General features: G+C 36.2%; 1 protein-coding gene across 1 annotated transcript in view; it reads left to right on the top strand.

Annotated features, from left to right (window-relative positions):
* COL19A1 (collagen type XIX alpha 1 chain) overlaps positions 1-20,882 on the top strand; it is a 397,465-nt gene that overhangs the window by 165,771 nt on the left and 210,812 nt on the right. The window contains exon 17 of the mRNA XM_021000213.2: positions 17,922-17,975. Coding sequence (XP_020855872.1) covers positions 17,922-17,975 — 54 coding nt within the window. The remainder of the gene's footprint in view (positions 1-17,921; positions 17,976-20,882) is intronic.

The raw sequence follows: 20,882 nt of genomic DNA, 5'->3' as shown, positions 1-20,882 counted from the left end.
ACTTAACTAAATTCTCTGGTGGCTGAAACAACTGGAATGAACTTTTAAAACAAGGGTAGATTATTTGATCTGAATACCTTACTTTAAGAATTACCTTAGGGGTTCGGTGAGTGGTATTGATACTCAGGCAACAAAGTGTGTGTATGAAGTCAACTTACAAAAAATTTAAAAAAACCTTTCTTCTAGTTAGTCCCTGCAAGTGTCTCTCATGGGTGTTCTTTATAGCATAGTGATACAGGCCCAAATAGGCATCAATGGAAGAAATCACATTTATCTTTAAAACTCTCCAACCTCACCCCTGCAAAACTTCCCCCCCAATAGAATTCATGACACCTTATATGACAGATCGATTTTAAGAGAGAACTTGGGAAATTAAGCCACTGCATGAAACTATGACATTTTAGATAGAAGCAATGCTCTAATAAAGACTAATGGTTTGTGCTCAATATTATTCCAATTGTAGCATGTATATTATTTTTCTCATGACATTTAAAAAGCAAACACCAGATATAATAAATTTTAGTTCCATGGTTTCTTGTCCATTGATTTTATTTTTTAAATAAATTTCTGTTAATGCTTTTTATTATCACTAACTTTCCCCCCCATGACCCCTTGGAACTATTCAACTAGCAGTCAGTCAACTAGCATTTATTAAGTACCTACTATGTGCCAGGCACTTTTCTCTAACCCCCTTCCAGAGAGCCATTCCATATAATATAATATTATGTGTATGTATGTATATGTGTGTGTATATATATGTGTGTGTGTGTGTGTGTGTGTGTGTGTGTGTATGTATGTATGTATCTATGTATCTATGGCAAAAAAAGAATGTTAAAGAAAATCAGCAAAACTGATCAATACTTTGATAGTCTGAAAATACGTACAATATCTATCAATTGATTTTAAAATCTTAATTCTGCATAAATGTATTATGCTTTTAAATACCTTTTAAAATTATTCTTCTGTATTTGTATCAATAGGTCCAATATTCAATAAAGTTCTACTATTTTACCGTATGGTTTTTGTCAGGATACCGAAGTAAGGCTTTTGAAGCAAGGCAGGGATTGTTGCTGAAATGACATAGTTGGCTAAATTTCCTTCTGTCTCTCTCTCTTGTTCCCTCTTTGGCATCTACAGCTTAAGCCTGTGCCTGTCCTGTCAGAGCAATGACAGATGAAGGAAGGTAGTGCAGCCATGTCTCTTGTAAAGTATATGAAAACTATTCCGCTTGACACCTGATCTCTTGCTTTTAGTTTCCAGGAAAATGACTGTCCATCTATGTTCCTTTGGCTCTGTCCTTTTTGGGAGTTATAAAGTACTCATCCAGATGGCACCAAATGTTTACACAGAAGCCAAGGGTTAAGTCAGTCATCTGCAGAAGTACCTCAGACTTGCTTACCAATCAGATATTTGAAATGCCAGTTCTTGGAGGCCTAGATAAATCCAGCTCAAGTGAGAATTAGGCATGAGATGTAGCATAGCTTCCCCCCAGAGGAAATTGCATTACATACTACAAGTCTAAATAGGCTTGTAAAGCAACTCTCAGCTGGTCATTCATAAAAAAGCACAGAAGAGTTGCTAATTATTTAGACAGGCAAAACCTTGGCATGTTTTCTTTGTAAGGTGTTTGAAGCCAAGTCTATAGGGCCTTTCAGTTGTTTCAGAAAATAACCTAATCAAAAATAGACCAAGTGATTATTTAAGGACAAAACAAGTAATTTATTGATTTTTAAACTGTTGAATAGTTCCTTGTGATGCTACATAAATGTTTTTGTAGCCCTTTTCCTGGGCATCTATGTCACAATGGATATTTGGAGGAGATGTCATACTCCTTATCATTTAGTCAATCAACAAGCATTTTTATGTGTTTAATGTGGAATTTAAGTTGTCACCCAGAAGTCCAAGAGAACCTCTTCACTGAAGTGGAGATTAAGATCAATTCCTACCCTTTTTTACCCTAACACCACTTAAAACATGCTGGCCACAATATGTTAGAAGAATATTTTATTAAAAAAAAGTGAAACCATAGAACATTATATATTTACACAGCATTGTTGAATTTGGGAGTTGGAATGGACCTCAGTGGCCATCTAGTCAAATCAATAAGAAATCCCCACTATAACATAAATGACAAGTGATCATTCCACTTGTCAGTGCTTGAAGATGTCCAAGGAGGGGGAACCTGCCACGTATTGAGGAAGCCCATTCTACTATTGGACAACTCTGTTAACAAGTTGTTCCAGACATCAAGTATAAACCTTTAATAGTTTTCAATAATCTATAGGATAAACCCCCAAACTCCTTAATCTGACATTCAAGGACCTCTATGATCTGAATCCAATTTACCTCTCCAATTTTATCTCTTACTACTTCTCTTCCCATACCATATTATCCACCCAATCAGACTATTTGCCATCCCCCGATGGTGTCAAATCCTATATTTTCCTGCTTCTATGGCTTTGCCTATGACATTTCCCATGCCTGGAATTGGCCTTCTTACAAAGATTTTTTAATGAGTCTTTCCCAGTGTGACTTACGAGTCACAATGTGAAGAACTTTCTTATACTATGGTTCCCAGGAAATTTTCTACCCCTACTTCACCAGATTCCACTGTTCTCTGCAATGTCTTTAGCTAGCCTTTCTAAATCATTTAGGGTACTTACAGTTCTCCTTGCATGCTAATCAGAAAAGATTTTCTCCTAGTTTGGCCAGTGGTTGAAATCTTTTCCTGTAGAACTTATATCTCTGGTAATCAAATGCCAGATCAGGAATTTCCCCTTATTAAGACTTGTTCCATATGCCCATAGTTCACTGGACACACACAGAGGATCACCCTGGAAAAGGGTTTTAGCATCATTTTTACAGAGTAACTCACTTTTCTTCACCTTGGGAATCTATCTTTAGATGTCCTCTCATATACCTGCCAGCTTGTCTCTGCCTTGCTATTGTCTCTGTTCAGGATGGGCTACATTTTACTCCATTTTCACTGTTCTTCTAAACTTACTTGAAAGAGGATCAAGTGTTCTTCCCCCAAGGTACCCTAGATCTCTGGGGACTTCCAGGCCACCTTGGTTCATAAGATCATAAATTTATAGACAGAAGGAATCTCAGAGACCATCTAATTCAACTCCCTTATTTTATAGATGAGGAAAACAAAGCCCAAAGAGGTGGCTTGTCCAACATGACACAGATAGTAATTGTCAGAGTTGAGATTCAAACCCAGATCCTCTGATTCCAAATCCATTACCCTTTCCATTTCCTCCTGAATGCCTTCCCATGAGGTAGTGAGGCATATTATACAAATCAAGCATGTGCATAAGGAACAAACCGCCAAGGTCACATACTCTAACAGTATTTTCGTAACTGTAGCAAAATCTGCTTGATAGATTTTTTTAATTCTATTGATTTATTCAGAAATTCAGTCAAAATGCTTTGCTGGGCATAATGTTTAAACAATAATTGTCTGAAGACCAGCTAAAATGCTAAGTAATGCTTCTGGGCTCAAAATGGCATTTGTTGCATTTGCAAAGAATATAACCCATAGGCAGTTAGGATGCCTACTGGATAGAATGCTAGTCCTGGAGTCAGGAAGACCTAAGTCCAAATCCTGCCTCAGACATTTGCTAGCTGTGTTTCCCTGGGCAAGACATAACCTCTTTCAACCATAGTTCTCTCATCTATAAAATGGCAATAAAAATAGCACCTACCTGACAGTGCAGCTTAGATTAAATGAGAGGACATATGTAAAGCATTCTGTAAGCTGTAAAATGTTATATGAATGCTAGCTATTATTTTCTCATGAGGAATATATGCTTTTGTGGATTCAAGCCTATACATTTGCATGTTTAACATACAGATACAAGTACAGACTTCTAAGACTCATGGCCCTTAAAAAATCAAATTCAATCTATTTGAGACTCTGTCTTTGACACATATTAGTTTACATGCCATTCTTGTCATTCACTTGAATTTGGATAATTTCTATTAGTTCATAAGTGAATGAATTTATTTAATTCATTGCTAACATTCTGAATCTCATGATCCATCTCACTCTTTGAAATTAACAGAATTAATTTATTAATTTTCATAACAGACCAGTAGAATGATACATTCTTTCCTTTAAAACAAAATTGTATTTAACTGGCTATTCGCTTGTTGAGAAGGAAGGTCTGTACAAATAACTGAGAAAAAGAGATGCAGTGATTATATTTTAGGCTATTTTTATCGTCTCTGTAAAACAGTAATACAGGAGAGCTGATGCTTAAGACCTCTAGGAAGATTTATGTTTCAGCCTCAGAGAAGATTTATGTTTTGGAAAAACCCACACTCTGCTCAATTGACATGGAAATGATTTATATATCTTTCATTAGAAGAATGATGGAGAATAGCTCCCCCTGCCCTTCTAATGCCAGTTAGCTTTTAGTATGCTTCTATATGAAAGGAAATTAAAACATTTTTTTCCAGGAGCCTAAATTTTGCACTTTTTTTCAGTTAGTAAAAGAAACCTTTTTTTCTATTAAAGCACTGTACATCTACCATTTGAAGCTTTTATGAAATAGCTGTTTCACTTTCTTATTGAAGTGATTGGCTCTTTGTTGAAAATAAATTAGAATATCTCCCAAGTGCCATTAGAAAAAAATATGAAAATTGACAGGTCTTTACAAAAATGAGCTATGTAGAGGAATATGTATTTGAACGCATTAGTAAAAATTTGCATAAAGATGAGTTGAACTCTGTTTCACTGTATTTTTAGTTAATTTTTTTTTAAAGTTCAGGTCTATGACCTTATCATGATATTTTTAGAGTGGCACTCAAAAAAAATAGTACTCAGGAAGGAATATGAAATGTGTATAATTAGCTTTTAAATAGAAACAAATCCTATAAAATATTGGAAATATATTTTATTTTACAAAGTAATAGGAAAACCCATAGTAAATTATTGACTCAGGGGAAGAGGGCTATATTGATGACAAATAACACTGAAATAAACAAATTGAGGTAGGATTTTTATTCATGTGAATTCAGCTGAAGCCTTTAAAAGGTAATTGCTGAAAAATATTTGAAGAGTACATTTCTGTCCTTTAAGCTAGTAATTTATTAATTTGAAAAATAAAAGATAAATGGAATTTTAAGTAACTAAGTACACATTACATTTATATGTAAAGGAAGCATTCATCTCTAATCCTTATGAAAAACCAACAGTAAATATTTCTAGATTTAAAAGAGCACAGTGAAAATATCCATAGTACAGAATAAAATTACAGAATTGGAAGTGAATGGAAAAATAGTGTGGTGCCAGCCAATGCTAACCAGCATGTGAATACATAGCCTGTTGCTGACAATTGATTTTCTTTTCTTATATTGAAAATAGTTAACCATAACAAGTTTACCATCACTTTTGTAGTGACCTCTTCTCAGCATCATGCACAATATAGTCAGCCACACTTGTATTCTGATATTTTAGTACTCAGTGTGATAGGAGGAAGTAGAAATAGCAGTTTTGAACATGAATTTGAGAAGCAGTGTTAGATTAGAACAAGTACAAACAGAAGGAACCCTTGCTGGAGGTGCCATAGTGTTTCAGATGCTGAAGGAATGATTTTCATAGTATTTCAGAGACCATTAGAAAGTGTTGCACTATTTCCTCAATATAATCTAATCCATTTACTTGAGTACAAAAAGAATGGGGGGGGCGTGGAAATGCAGATTAAATTATTGCCTTCCCCCCAAAAAAAATGCAGTAGAGGATAAATGAGCACCTGCTGAAACACATACTTTTGCTCCCATTTTTATAAAATCTTTGTAAATATTCTAAATATGTATCACTAGTGGTCACATCATCATGAATGTATTTTGCAGAGTACAAATTGGAAAGGGATTCTCTAAAGGCAGGCAGTTGGCACAGTGGAAAGAACACTGGCCCTCCAATCAGGAAGACCTGAGTTCAAATCCAGTCTCAGACACTTATTAACTGTGTGACCTTGGGCAAGTCATGTTATCTCTGTCTGACTCCGTTTCCTCAACTGTAAATGAAGATAATAGTGGCATCTACTTCCCAGGGCTATTGGGAGGATTAAATGAAAAACATTTGTAAATTTTGGAAACCTTAAAAAGCTTATGATGATAATCATTATTATTATTGTTATTATTTTTTATGGCAAGTTCCTGTTTGTAGATGGCATTATGCAAATTTCATCAAGCCCCATATTATTATGGAACCTCTTCAACTGCATCTGTAATTGCTCAGTTCACTTTATTTTAGTAATCCAGATATGAAGACACAAGTGGATGAAGAATGTATACTGTGAACGTGATGAAATGAAGTTGAATGGAAGGCCCATGGAACTAGTCCATTAGTACACATATCTTAAGCAGGTATTGCACATGGATAGTAGTTGGAGTGTTAAAACGCCTAGGAGAGGGATTCCAGCATAAAGACAGATACTTTGCAAAGAATTTATGGGAAATGGTAAAGAATCAAATGGGGTAAGGAGTTGTGTGTGGATGGGTAGGTGGATGACTTACCATCTCCATCTGTGAAAGGAGCACAGATTGATGACTTCCTGGATCCATTGATCCATCATCATAATTAATCAGTGAATGACAAAAGTGTTCACGTTACAGATCAAAAGGAATCTGCTTAAATCATATGTTTTATTACTACAATTGCATGTGCACAGCAGCAATACTTTGGAGATTGTTACTATGCACAATTAATTGTAGCAAGTTACAATACGTGCAGAACAGTGCATTTAGAAAGAATACTGGATTTTGAGGCAGAGAACCTAGGATTGAATCCAATCCCTGCTTCTTACTTGCATGGCTATGGGCAAGTCTTTTAACTTCTTTTGGACTCAGTTTTCTCACTTTAAAATGAGAGACTTAGACTAAATGTACTAGAAAGTCCTTTTCAGCTCCAAATCTGTGGTTATATTCTGATACTTTTTACCATCTTTGGTCCATTACAACTAAATAAGTCATTTTAGTTTTCAGGGTCTGAATTAATAGAGATCTTAATTAGCCATAGATTAGTCTACCTTGACACTTAAGACTGCCAAATTGGCCAATTAATTGTCTTGCAATCTAATCATATAGAAATCACTGTAGGAATTGTTGCATTGGTAGTTAAATGCTCACCTTTGTTTGAGTGTATCCACACAGAGTTTTGAAAATGTCTGCCACTGAAGAATTCTTTGCAACCTATTCTGGGGACATGCTTGCGGCCACTGAACTGTGTCGAAGCCAGTCCAATCATCTGGGCTGTTTTCATAATCAAAACGAATCATCACAACTGAATCAATCATATACTTATTCACATCAATCATTAAGACTGATGACAGGAATGGATTGGACAGGCAGACCGTGGTCTTCATATTTTTATCAGCAAAGCTTAGGACCAAAATAAATCAGTCTGCCTGGAGTTCACAAAATGGGAAACTAAGGGAGTAAAATCACTTAATTGCAATAAGCCCTTAAATGTCACTTGCTTTTACAATTGTTCTTGCTTTTATTTAGAGATAGGTTTTATAATACCTTTTATCCCAATGGACCAAGTTGCTTTTCACAAGGTAATCACCCTTCTATGATCAAACATAAGGTAAATTACAGTTACATGGGTTACATTTCACCCACTATGAAAGCAAGATGCCTCTGAAGAGTAGTTTTGCAATCTGCAGAATAAAAAGATGAGAATTTCATAAACTATTTTTACATAGGAGAGGGCAGTGTGGCATAGAGAATGGCCTGAAAGTCAGGAAGACCTGGGTTCAAATTCTTCCTTTACTCATACTATGTGTGTGACTGTTAGCATGTCAATTAACCTTTTGGTGACCAAGGCAATTCCCTAAAAGGATAGCTTAAAAGCAGGTGCTGATCTGCATTGGTAGAGGAAGTTCCTCTCTCTATAGGGGTTCCTAACACAGGTTTGGTCGAAAACAGGTGTGTGTGTCTGTCTGTCTGTGTCTGTGTGTCTGTGTGTGTGTGTGTGCATGCACGTGTGTGTGTGTTACATAGATCTCTATTTCTTTAAAAAAAAAAAAGAATCTTGAGGTTGACAATTACAGAAAAAGCATTTCTCTTCTCTCAGGATTTCTCTTCTATTCTCTGGACTTCTATAGAATCATAATATATTAAGCTATGGAAATGCTTGATTTATTTCATAAAGCAAAAAAAGTTTTTTTTAAAATTTAGAGATGGCCAGTCAACCTCCTCTTTGGGACCCCCTCGAGGCAGGGACAGCTCTAAGTCCCTTGCCAGCAGGAAGCAGTTTCAGAAGCCAAGACCTTTGCCCCTTACCCCTAAAAAAATTGGGTTCCATTTGTTTGATGGGAGGAATGATGAGGATAGCAGCTAGACCCCAAAAAAGGAAAAACCCTGCACTTTCCCATGTGGCCAAATTTCTGGCATTTGCCTGAGGCTATAATTCCATAAATTAGTCTTTCATTGTGGCTACACCCAATTCTCTGTTACCTTCAACCTAACCTAGCCCCCCTATGGCCCCCATCCACTTAATTCTAGTTAGGCTCCATTGTCCAGGTCCCAGGAGTTCTGTTCACCCCAGTTTACTGCCCACTCCCATTCAGATCTTCCTTAACCTCCTCCTCCAGTCACCCCAAACTACTCGGCCATTCCTAGATCCCTCCCACAGTCTTTCTGTATATAAGGTCCATCTTGTCTCCATTAAGGTGCTTAGATTCTTAAAATCTAGCCAATAGCTCACAGGTGCTCAGACTCCTTAAGAGTCTGCCTAACATGACAGATGTTCTAATAAACCTTGTCTTTGACTAAAAACAAAAAATTAGAGGTGGAATGGACCTTAGAGGCCACTGAGTGCAATACCTTCATTTCATAAATAAAGGAACTGAAGATCAGAAAGGTCAAGTGACTTGTCCCAAACCCCACAGATAGTGAGTTTCTGAGACAGGTTTTGAACTTAGGATTATCAACTCCAAGTCCAGTATCCTACCTGTGACATCACTCTGGTAACGTTTGTATCATTCTTACCCATAGTAGCATATTTTGGGGAGCTAGGTGTACAGTGGGTACAGTACCAAGGCCTAGAGTCAGGAAGACCTGAGTTCAAATGTGAACTCAGGTACTTACTAGCTGTGTGACCTTGGACAAGTCATTTAACCTCTATTTGCCTTAGTCTACTGGAGAAGGAAATGGCAAATCACTTCAGTATCTTTGTCAAGAAAACCCCATGGGCAGTATGGTCCATGGGATCATGAAGAGTAGGACATGTCTCAACTGTTATTCCAGAACCAGTGCTCTTTCCTTCGTGCAATATTGTCTCCCCCGTACCATCTTTGAACTCAGTAGGGTCAAAGAAGATTGCTAGATCTGCAGTCAGAGAACCTGTGTTTGAATTCTTGTGTTTGTGTGACCTTGAGAAAGTCTCCTATCATCTCGAGGTCTCAGCCTCTTCATCTGTAAAATGAGAAGATCGGACTAGATGACTTCGAAGGTCCTTTCCAGCTCTAAATCTATGACCCTTAACTGGCAACCATCTCTAACGACTGACCTTGATTTTTAATGTGTCTTTACTTAATGTGGGCTGTCTGTACAAAAGTCATCTCCTTGTTGTTGTTGTTGTTGTTGATGTTGTTGATGTTGATGTTGTTGATGATGTTGTTGATCTTGTTGATGTTGTTGTTGATGATGATATTGTTGATGTTGTTGATGTTGATGTTGTTGATGTTGTTGTTGATGTTGATGTTGTTGATGATGTTGTTGATGTTGTTGATGTTGTTGTTGATGATGATATTGTTGATGTTGATGATGTTGTTGATGTTGATGTTGTTGATGTTGATGTTGTTGATGATGTTGTTGTTGTTGATGTTGTTGATGTTGATGTTGATGATGATGTTGTTGATGTTGTTGATGATGTTGTTGATGTTGTTGAGGTTGATGTTGTTGTTGATGTTGTTGATGTTGATGTTGTTGGTGATGATGTTGTTGATGTTGATGTTGTTGATGATGTTGTTGATGTTGTTGATGTTGTTGTTGATGTTGTTGATGTTGATGTTGTTGGTGATGATGTTGTTGATGTTGATGTTGTTGATGATGTTGTTGATGTTGTTGATGATGTTGTTGATGTTGTTGATGATGTTGTTGATGTTGTTGATGTTGTTGATGATGTTGTTGAGGTTGATGTTGTTGATGTTGATGATGTTGTTGATGATGATGTTGATGTTGTTGAGGTTGATGTTGTTGTTGATGTTGTTGATGTTGATGTTGTTGGTGATGATGTTGTTGATGCTGTTGTTGATGATGTTGTTGATGTTGTTGATGTTGATGTTGTTGATGTTGATGTTGTTGTTGTTGTTGTTGCTGCTGCTGCTGCTGCAGCAGCAGCAGCTCTTTTTACTGGAAGCTCAGTGGTGAAGTTAATCGTTCCCTGGGCATGGAGTCAGGAAGATCTTAGTTCAAATCCCACCTCAGACCATTACCTGCTGTGTAGCCCTGGGCAAGGCATTTAACCACTGTCTGACTCAGTTTCCTGAGCTATAAAGCGGAGATAATAATAGCGACTACCTCCAAGGATTGTTGTGGGGATCAAACGAGGTAATATTTGCACAGCAGTTAGCGCAGTGCCTGGCACATAGATACAAATACTTGTATCTTTTTTTCCTTCCTAGTTGAAAATCATGTATATATTTAGGACTGAATGTTCTCATAAAAAATGCACAGGAGTAAGTTTCTGCTACACATAATTTACCCCCTCAGTTTCCAGTGCTCTTGCATTTAAATGGCTCAGGGCTCCATATAGACAAGTAAACTTTTCTTTTGTAATTTCATTTACCTTATTTGAAACAAAAAATTTGTCCTAACAGTGTTGTAAGAATTAATGACAGTCATGCTTTATCTTACATTTCAGAAGCTATGAAGCACATTGCAAAGCAATAATCAGAATGCTTAAAATAGACTGACCTGCAAAAACATTTTTTGTTAGAAGTTTGTTGGAGGTATTAGGTGTGCTATAACACTCCTGACAAGAAAGTATAAGTCATGTCTTACAGGAAAACTTCCTTCTTCCATTTCAGTTGATTGAGAAGTTAAGAATATGCTTCGACTTCTTTTCTGAAGCCAGATGTGTTCAGGTGTAATTAATCGTCACTATCAACACTCCTAAACATCAGCAGTTATTTGTTAAACACTTCAAAACTCTGCTCTGTCCCAGTTAACTCACAGTAATGTTTCAGTTGAGTGTTTATATGTCCTTGTTCCATGCTGGGATTTACCTTTTCCTGAATAGTGATTAGCTTTTCCTGAGAAAGATAGATGTATCCGGGTATACTGTGCTCTGAAATCTAAATTGCTTGAACTAGCTTGGATTATTTGTTGCAGACATCTAATGTAATCAAATATACTATTTCCTCTTCCCTCATACAAACCTGCAATAGTCTTATGAATTCCATTTTCTTTCAATTTTTGCAATGTTTGCACACAGTAGATGCTTAATGTTTATTGAATCAATTATTAGAGATATTGACAAAAATGGATAAGCATCGTCCTTTATCAACTGGTCATCAAATATCTAATGGATGCCTGAGAGTCATTTTTAATGAATACTCACATTTAAGTCAATTGAGGATATGTACAAAATAAATACACAGCAATTAGGGACATTAATAACTAGGGTAATCAGAAAAGGTAAAGGATTTGGGGATTTGAACTGAGTGAGTGATTCTAAGAGGCAGAGAACTAAGAAATAAGACAAAGAAGTAGAAGATATAACATTTTCTATGAGGAACAGAAAGTAGGCCAGTTTATCTGGAATGTAGGAAGTGTAAGAGGAGCAATTTGCAATCAGTCTGGGAAGAAAGCCTGGAGCCATATTGTGAAGGGCTTTAAATACCAAGTGGAGGAGTTTGGATTTTCTCCTAGTTGAAGTAAAGTCACTAAAGCTTCTTGGGCAAAGGCGTGACTTGGTCAAAGGAGAGCAGGCATATATCACATTGGCAGCAGGGTAGGATTTTGATTAGAGGGGGAAGAGACTGAAGTTAGGGAGAGCAGTTAGGAAGTTATTAATAGCTAAGGATTTGGACTTAGGAAGATTTACATTCAAATTCAGTCTCAGATACTTACTAGCCATGTGACCCTGGGCAAGTCACTTAAACTCTATTTGTTTCAGTTCCTCATCTGTAAAATAGATACACACTTGAGAAGGAAATGGCAAACCACTCCAGCATCTTTGCTGAGAAAACCCCATGGTGTCCATTGTCACACGGTGATATGCCATGGTGACACCATTGTCACATAGAGTTGGACACAGCTGAACAACAACAAAAATAGCTAAGGAGAGAAGAGATGACAGCTTGGACTAGTGTGATTTTGATGTGAATAGAGAGAAGGATATAAGAGATTTCAAAGGGAGATAACTGACCAGACTTGTCAACTGATTTGATAGAGGGGTGGGGGAGACAGGGTAAAGAGGGGAGGTTGACCCCTAGGTTTCAGACCTAGGTAACTAGGAGATTGGTGTTACCCTCAACAGAAATAGAGAAGTTTGGAGGAGGAGGAGAAGTATTTTTAGAGGTAAAGATCATGAGCTCTATTGCAGAAAGACATTTACATGGTTTCTCCTTCACTAGAATGTGAGCTCCTTGAGAGCAGAAACAGTTTTTGCCTTTCTCTGTGCTTAGCACAGAGCCTGGCCCAGAGTAAGCACTTCATAAATGTTTGTGGACTGAGTGCCCTTCTGGAATAAAAGAGGAAATTTAAAGACGATAAATTCAAATTGGGGGCACTGAAGCTTAACTGTAGCTGTAGTTCTTGAACTCCAGTTGGTAAATAGTGTCATTTGCTTCCTGTACTCACAGAAGGGATCAATGGCTTGGATGATCCAAAACATACTTCCTTGATTTTGAAATTCAGAATGATCTTTCTACCACAAATTGACCTTACTAATAATAGCTCAAGCAGATATTGAAATGATTTAACATTTCTCTAAACACACCAAGTGACAGCTGAGAGATTAAGTTCTAAAGTATGTAGGAGGTCAAAAGGAGCAGTCCTGGGATTAAATTTTTTCCTTGGACAATTCATACAGATCCTCACAGGATAATCAAGACATCTATATTTCCTGTAAATTTGTCCTACAGCTCCCAGATGGATCCTGGGCTAGGGAGGTAGAAAGGTGGTAGGACATTTATGGGTGTTTTAAGAAGTAAAGGGATTGGGGGGGGGAGGGTTGAATGAACTTTTTTACATAGCAGATTTAATATTTAAATAGTTCCTTTTAGCACAGAGGGTTGACTGAATATAGCTTATCATTAATTTCGCTCCTATGGTAAGCATTCTGTGCCTGCGTATTTTAAATGAATCATGTTTAGCAACACTGAGAGAAGTGTCAGTATTTGGAGTATTATCCGGGATGTTCCTCATCAGTTTGACTCTTCGTGAAGTGATAATAGTTTTCTTCAGAATATGAAAAAAGACTCTAACTGAAGGTCAAGATTATGTTAGTTTTGAGGAAAATAATACATCACCTTGTTATCATTCTGTATTTTCATACTTGATAAAAATCAATTCTGATGATTGCTTTCCCACGATTACATATTAGGAACTTGTCACCCCTCACAAACTGAAAATAGGTCTAATAAGTTAGCTTTCTTCAATAATTTTGTATATGACAATCTGGTTCTGGTGTATCAGGGTTTTTGTTGTTGTTGGTATAAACCAAACTCATCTCATGGTTTTTTTAAATTTTATTTTCACAATTCTTGTATTTATTTTAGTAAATACACTAAAACTAAATAGAACTAAAGCCTCCAAATATCTCTATGAATTTAAATTAAAAATATTTGTTAAGCACGTACTACAAGCTAGGTACTATGAAAGGCATTGGTGATATGAAGAGATAATTAAAATAGTCCCTGCCTGAGAGAGAGAGTGGGAAAGAGAGAGAGAGAGAGAGAGAGAGAGAGAGAGAGAGAGAGAGAGAGAGAGAGAGAGAGAGAGAGACAGAGAGAGAGAGAGAGAGAGAAAGAGAGAGAGAGAGAGAGAGAGAGAGAGAGAGAGAGAGAGAGAGAGAGAGAGAGAGAGAGAGAGAGAGAATAATTGGGGGCATCAGAAAGGTTCTTATATCGGAGTTGTGCTTTAAAGGATTTGTATGAGGAGGAAGTCATTAGGAGTTATACAGCAGATATAGGGAACTACATGAACAGAGCACGTACTTTGGAGATGAATTATCATGGACCAGGAGCCAGTAATAAGCCAGTATAACTAGAATGGCTACTATATAAAGGGTAGTAATATGAAATGTTTGGAAAGGTAGGTTGGAATCAGAGTGTGAAGATAGAATGCCAGGCTAATGATTTTTTATTTTATCCTGGGACAATAGGGATCCACTGGAAATTTTTGAGAAGGGTGAGATTTGTGTTTTTGGAATAGCAGTCAACAGTTGTATAAAGGATGAATTAAAAAGAGAAAAGATTGGAGGAAAAAAATGAATTTCTAAAAATGGAGAAAAAGAAAAGAAAAATACTAGAGGTAGGGAGAACCATAGGTGGCAGTTGAAATTGTCAAAGCAAGATAAAGGTCTAAACTAGGATGAAGACAGAGTGAAAAGAGAGGAGACAGATGCATGAACTATTGTGGAAGTAATTTCAAAAATATTTGACAACTGACTGGATATAAGGATTGAAGGACAGAGAATAGTAACAGATTGCAGACCTTGATTACTGGAAGGATAATTGTGCCCTGTATTGGAGAAATTTTGAGTTGTAATGGTTTGGGAAGAAAATATTCCATTTTGTGTTTAAGAAACCAGTGAGGCATCCAGGTGGAGATGTTTAGCCAGGTAAAATGGAACAAGAGCTCAGCAGGAAAGATGAAGGCTGGTTATTATAGATTTGAGAATCGTTTCCCTTGACATAACAATTGAACCCATTCTGTGAAATCATTCAAATTATAAATTCTATTTTACATGCCTTAGATTACTGTTCTAACCATTTATAAAATGTATAAAATTTAGTTTTTAAAAAGAAAAACAAGGAATACATGTATCATCATATTACTGGTCCCTCTGCAAACAATTCTAATGACATTGTTTTAAACTCATCTTCAGACTAAAGTACACAAAGGTTAAGTAGCTAGTTCACGTTCTGAGGAAGGATTCAAACTCTGAAATTCATGACCACAAAGCCAACAACTTTATCCATTCTGACACCTAGTTGACATCATATAACATTTGAATTTTAGTTGTAACCTTCTTGAGGATGGGGTTTCTCTTTCACTCTTTTTTAAAATTTGTATATTTCTAATGCTTAGTATAGTAACTGGCAGGCAATTAATAAAAGTTTGCTAAGTTCAGTTAAATTCTAATCTTCAAAAAGAAAAAAAACTCATTCAGAATAGTCATATACTCTCAAAATCATGATACTGTATTGCAAGAAACGAATCCCATTAAATTTCTTAAATCTCATTAATTTATTTCAAATTAGAGAACACGAGAAATAAAGTTGAACTGAGCCCTGTTTAGATATATATGAAATTGGATATTAAGATGAATCTAAAGTTTTCCTTGATATAACTGAATCCTCAAATGTAATCACTCTCCTTACATAATTTTTTTTCTTTTTTTGGTATTTTATATTTGGTTTTTATTTTCAGTTTCAAATTTGCTTGCTCCCTCCATCCTCTCCCCTACTCATTGAAAAGGCAAGAAATAGTATACCCATCATACACATGATGTCATCTTGCATAAATCCTTGAGAGATAACAATACCAATGTCCTGATCCTGAACCTGAAATGTGGTATAAGTTGAGTTATGAGTGGCTGCTTCACTTGCATATTTACTACTGGCTAGAGACTAGCATCTGAGGTTCTGTCTTTAAGAGCAAAAAACATGGCTTCTGTTCTGGGAGTTACTAATGACTTAGGTTATAATTTCTGTCTCAGTTTCTTATCAGAAAAAAAAAAGGATTACTCTGCCTTACTACAGAATTGTGGGGATTTGTTAGGTGATGTCATTGCTAAGCTTCACATTTCCCAGCAGTAGGGTACTAATCTTGCAACAGCAGTAAAAGTTACAAAAATAATCATAATCTTTGTCCGAATAATTCCATTGTGGGAAATGTGCCTTAAAAGTGTTACCTGAAATGAACAATAAGAAAAAGAGCTGTATCTTTGAAGATTTTCATAACAGCATTATATGTATTAGCCTAAATGTTCAACAAGAAAGAAATGGTTGAATAAATTGTGGGACATAAAGCAACAATGCAATTTAGATTAACAACTACAAGGTATGTGTGTGTGTGTGTGTGTGTGTGTGTGTACATATATAAAATCTGGAAATGATTTTATGAAATAATTCCAAATATAACCAACTGAAGTATAGGATACACTAGAATCATTACCACGTAAGGGGAAAAGTGAAGAAAGAATGGACAAGCAAAATAGCCTGATGAGGACTTAGAAAGAGTGACTAAAAAAACCGTTATTATTTACTTTAGGCATTGCAATTCATTAATGTAAATAAGCAAGTTTAGCTGATTGTATTGTATTTATTGTAATTAAATATTAGAAGGGCCCTACCTCTGTTACATACTGGCTGCGTGACTATAAGTCACTTAATTCCTTGTTCTAAATTGGAAATTCAAATAGAAATGATCCCTACAAGCCACATATTGACTTGAAAAAATTAACAAATTAACATTATCTGTGTAGTATATGGGGGTGTTTGAAGAGGAATAGTACCTCTGGTGTGAGGGTTATCACTTCTCTTCAGGGCTGCTTATTCACGCTTGGTGTCTGTCTGGTACCCAACTTTCATTTGTGGCTCCAAGAAGCTGTGGCATGAACAGAAGCCACACCTTGGTAAATCATTGGCACCAATGGGCCTCAAACCCATTGGTGAGTTAGGGTGGGGTATCTCCCCCAAGTATGTAAAGATTTCTCCCCATGGAATTGGTAGATTAAAACAATTGGTTCCAATGGCCTTGAAAGTGGCTGAAGCAGGTGCTATGGAGAGCTTAGAGCTTAGTCCAACGTTGAAGACACTGAGGTGATCCACTGCATCCCAGACCATTGCAATTTGTCTTAACTTTTGTCTTGCCAATGGACTTCAATGTCTATGGAAGAGAGAAATGAGGATGATGACTTTGTGCAAGTCTGCTTCTCTTAAATCCAATTCATTCATGAGTCAACACATCACCACGTGATGTCATTGGTCCTCTTTGGAAACGAAGGACAAATAACAATTGTATTTTTATTTATTTTGTTAAACATTTCCCAATTGCATTTTAGTCTGGTTCTGGTTAACTGAGGCTGTTGGGCTGCCACCTCGAAGGTCTAAGCAAATCTCTAAGACTGTAAGTGGCAAAGACATCATTATCAACCTGCACTAGTAGAATGAAGTTCCTCACTAGTAGTCCCCTGTACCAGTGAAATTACAGGTTTAGTCCCTATCTCCCCCCAAAACAATAAATAAATTATCATAAGTACTCTTGAATATGAAACAAAATGCTAAAATATCACAAATATATGCATTTATTAAGCCAAAATGATGACCATTTTCTCTTAGAAAAAATTTCAGCCCAAATTCTATTTATCACCTGTTTCTTAATGGCAAAAATAGGATGGATTATGCATGTTGTTGCTAGTGTCCATTGCCATTTATGTCATTTCTGTGTAATGTAGCCCTGATTAGAAGCAAGTCTTCATTGGGAGTGAACATTTGGTCCTGACATCTGGCTCTGGGACTTAGTTATTTTGCTCTAGACTTTGTTACAAGTGTAAGATGTTCCAGGCAAGGCAATTCATCATTATTAATGTATTACACAGTCTAACCTCTGAGGAGCTCATCCCTTTAAAAACCTTAAATTGTCAAATAAGTATTCATTTCCACAATATCTTTAGGAGGCAGGCAAACTCCAAAAATACCACTAACAATTATTTCTTTTTTCCTTTGCAGGGTTCCTTAGGACTAGAAGGTCCCCAAGGTCCACCTGGGAAAGAAGGTCAAAGGGTAAGTAAACTTTGAACAACTGGCAGGCATTAACTAAGCCCAGTCATTTTGTGTCTCTGAACACCAATAAAAATAAAACTCAAAGATGGCAGCTGGGTATGAAGTGAATGTTAACTAATAGTACTTTGAAATTTGAGGTTTGTCTTCATTAGACTGAGGTTTCCCAGTTTGGAAAATCCTATGTGTTTTAGAGCCTGGCATCACAGATGCAAGGGACACTGGATAAAATTAATCAGGTGTGTAATTTAATCTAGAATACTGAAATAGCTAATATTGAGTATTGGATTTTTGAAATAGGTCAATAAGGGTCTTGGTGAACTATCTTCCCATTCAGTATGTCTGTATAATTCATACATTGGTTTTTCATTCCTTAACAAAATGAAATTTTCTTTACACAAGGGAAACATCTTTTTTCTTCCCCTTGCATTTATTACATTTGAGTCATAATTACTATCAGAATATTTTCTTCATGTAACTATTATTTTGTGACCAGATAAATTTATCTTTGCAAGTTGATTTTTTAATTTAAAATATCTTCCTAGAGTCACATAGTCAGAATTAGAAGGGACCTTAGAGATTAATTTAACCTTTCCAACCTATTCAGAAATCTTTTCTACAGCATCCCAAAGGTTCAGATTGTAATGCATGCACATCCTGTCATCATCTATAATTCTTGACTATGTATTCTGAAAGAGTGTAAGAACCATTCTACCCAGTGGGATGGAGGCTTTTGTCTATTTATTATTTTGTATTTCAGAGATACTAATGCTGTACTTGAAATTTACATCCATTATGCCTACCTTTTACTACATGATCATCTTGTTCTTTTCCTGGTTATCCATCTCTTCAATGGGATCCTATATGGTATATTTTATACCTAGTTTAGGAGGACATTTTTGCTAGCAACAAATTTTGATTGTATGTAGTTGTATTCTTTATTTCTAATTCCTATTTTTAAAAAAAAATTATGAAGTAAATAAGTAAAGTAGCATTCCATAGAAAAGTTCATTCTTTAAATGTCTCATAACTAGGGAAGTAAAATATTTGGCTAGTATAGTTCATACATCCTAAGTCAATAATTGTAGTTCATGTATTATTGAATACCTACTTTGTATAAGTTCTATACTGGGTGATGTGATGGAAGAAAGATACACAGTATTTTACTATATCCCCAAAGATATTATAGACTAAGAGGGGGGATAACACATGAACAGATACAATTGTAATATAGACAATATGTATTAAGTGTCAAATGAGTGGCACAAATATTGTTCAAGTGTGGAAGAAGAGTGAGTCTCTTGAGCTGGCATTTGATCTGGATCTTGAAGGACAAATCAGATATTGAGAAATGGAGATGGCAAGAGTAATGAAGGAGGCTGAGATTTTGTATTCCAGGCTGAGGGAAAAGGAAAAAGTCACAGATGTGGGAAAGTTCAGCACATTTTCATGAAATATGAAGAATGTGGATTATCTGGACCACTGGGAATAACTGGCAAATAAATTAGGAAAGATTAGAGCCAAATTGTTGAAGGTCTTAAATTCTGGATAAAGTAATTTAAGCTTTATTTAGTAGACAAGAGGGAACCATTAAAGTTTTCTGAACAGGGAAAGGACACTACCAAAGCGGTCCTTTAAGAAGATTAATAGGATATCAGTGTGCTAGATGAGTAGAAGAGAGGAGACTTTGAAGTCATGGAAGGCCTAATGTAATCATTTAAGTATGAGATGATAAGGGGCTTAAACTAGTGGGAATGGAGAAGGAGGGACAGAAAAAAAGACATCATGGAGGAAAAATCTATAGCAACTGATTGGATATGGCAGATTAGGTAGAATCATATAGTTTTGCCATATCTTCAACAAAAGTCTCCTAGGCTGATGTGCAAATAGGCTAATGTCAAACATAAGCCCCCATGTTCAATCTTCAGGACACCATCTTTTATCTAATTCCTGCTACTTCTGGATGATTTCAAATAATCTTTACTTCATTAAGATTCCTGGTAATACCTAAATACTGTATAAAATCATTAGCTAACTTTGATAAACATGTATGGCTGAAGCTTTGAACTTCAGTGATTCAAGGAAATGACAGTATCTTTAAGAGAAATAATATAAGCAGGAGGAGGAATCAGTTTTGAGGGAAAGATAACAAATTCTGTTTTAGATATGTTGAATTTGAGGTGTTGGCAGGAAATCCAGGTGAAAATATCCAGTATGTGGTTTGAGATAGTATTAAAACTCAAGAGAAAGGTTGGGGCTGAATATAAAGATAGCTTGTTCAGCTACAAAAAAATTCATATTTGAAGCCAGGAGAGTACATGATATCTCAAAAGAGGATAGTATAGAGATAGAAGAAGGTGGAAGATGAATTTATTTAGAAGCATATTATTGTTCAGTTGTGTCCAACTTGTCGTGACCCCATGGACCATAGCACACCAATACTGTCCATGAGATTTTCTTGGTAAAGGTATTGGAGTGGTTTGCCATTTCCTTCTCCAGTGTAGAACCTTATGTACAAGGAACATAGTGCATTGCCTTAAGAGAGTTTTATAAAGAAATGAGGTGACAGTAGTGTCTAATGCTGTGATTAGGGTAGGTTAGGCTAAGGCTATTTATTGCTAGGTATATGTCATTATGCAAAACCCTTCACTTTTCTGGCACTCAGTTTTCTCATCTATTAAATGAAGTGCTTAGACTAGAAAACTTATAAGGATCATTTTAGTTCTAAATTCTAAGATCCTATGAAGATAAAGATTGAAAAGAGGATCTGATGTCCAATAGGATATTGGCAGCCTCCAAAACAACAGTTTCAGTCACGTTGATATGCGAATTTTACTACAAGGGGTCAATGAATGAGGGGACAGGAATGAAGGCAGCTACTAACAATTTCAAGATGTTTGGCTATGAAAG

This window comes from Phascolarctos cinereus, unplaced genomic scaffold (assembly GCF_003287225.1).
Source record: "Phascolarctos cinereus isolate Bilbo 61053 unplaced genomic scaffold, phaCin_HiC Scaffold_5;HRSCAF=322, whole genome shotgun sequence".
Classification (NCBI taxonomy): Eukaryota; Metazoa; Chordata; class Mammalia; order Diprotodontia; family Phascolarctidae; genus Phascolarctos; species Phascolarctos cinereus.
This window is presented reverse-complemented; position numbering and strand designations above follow the sequence as displayed.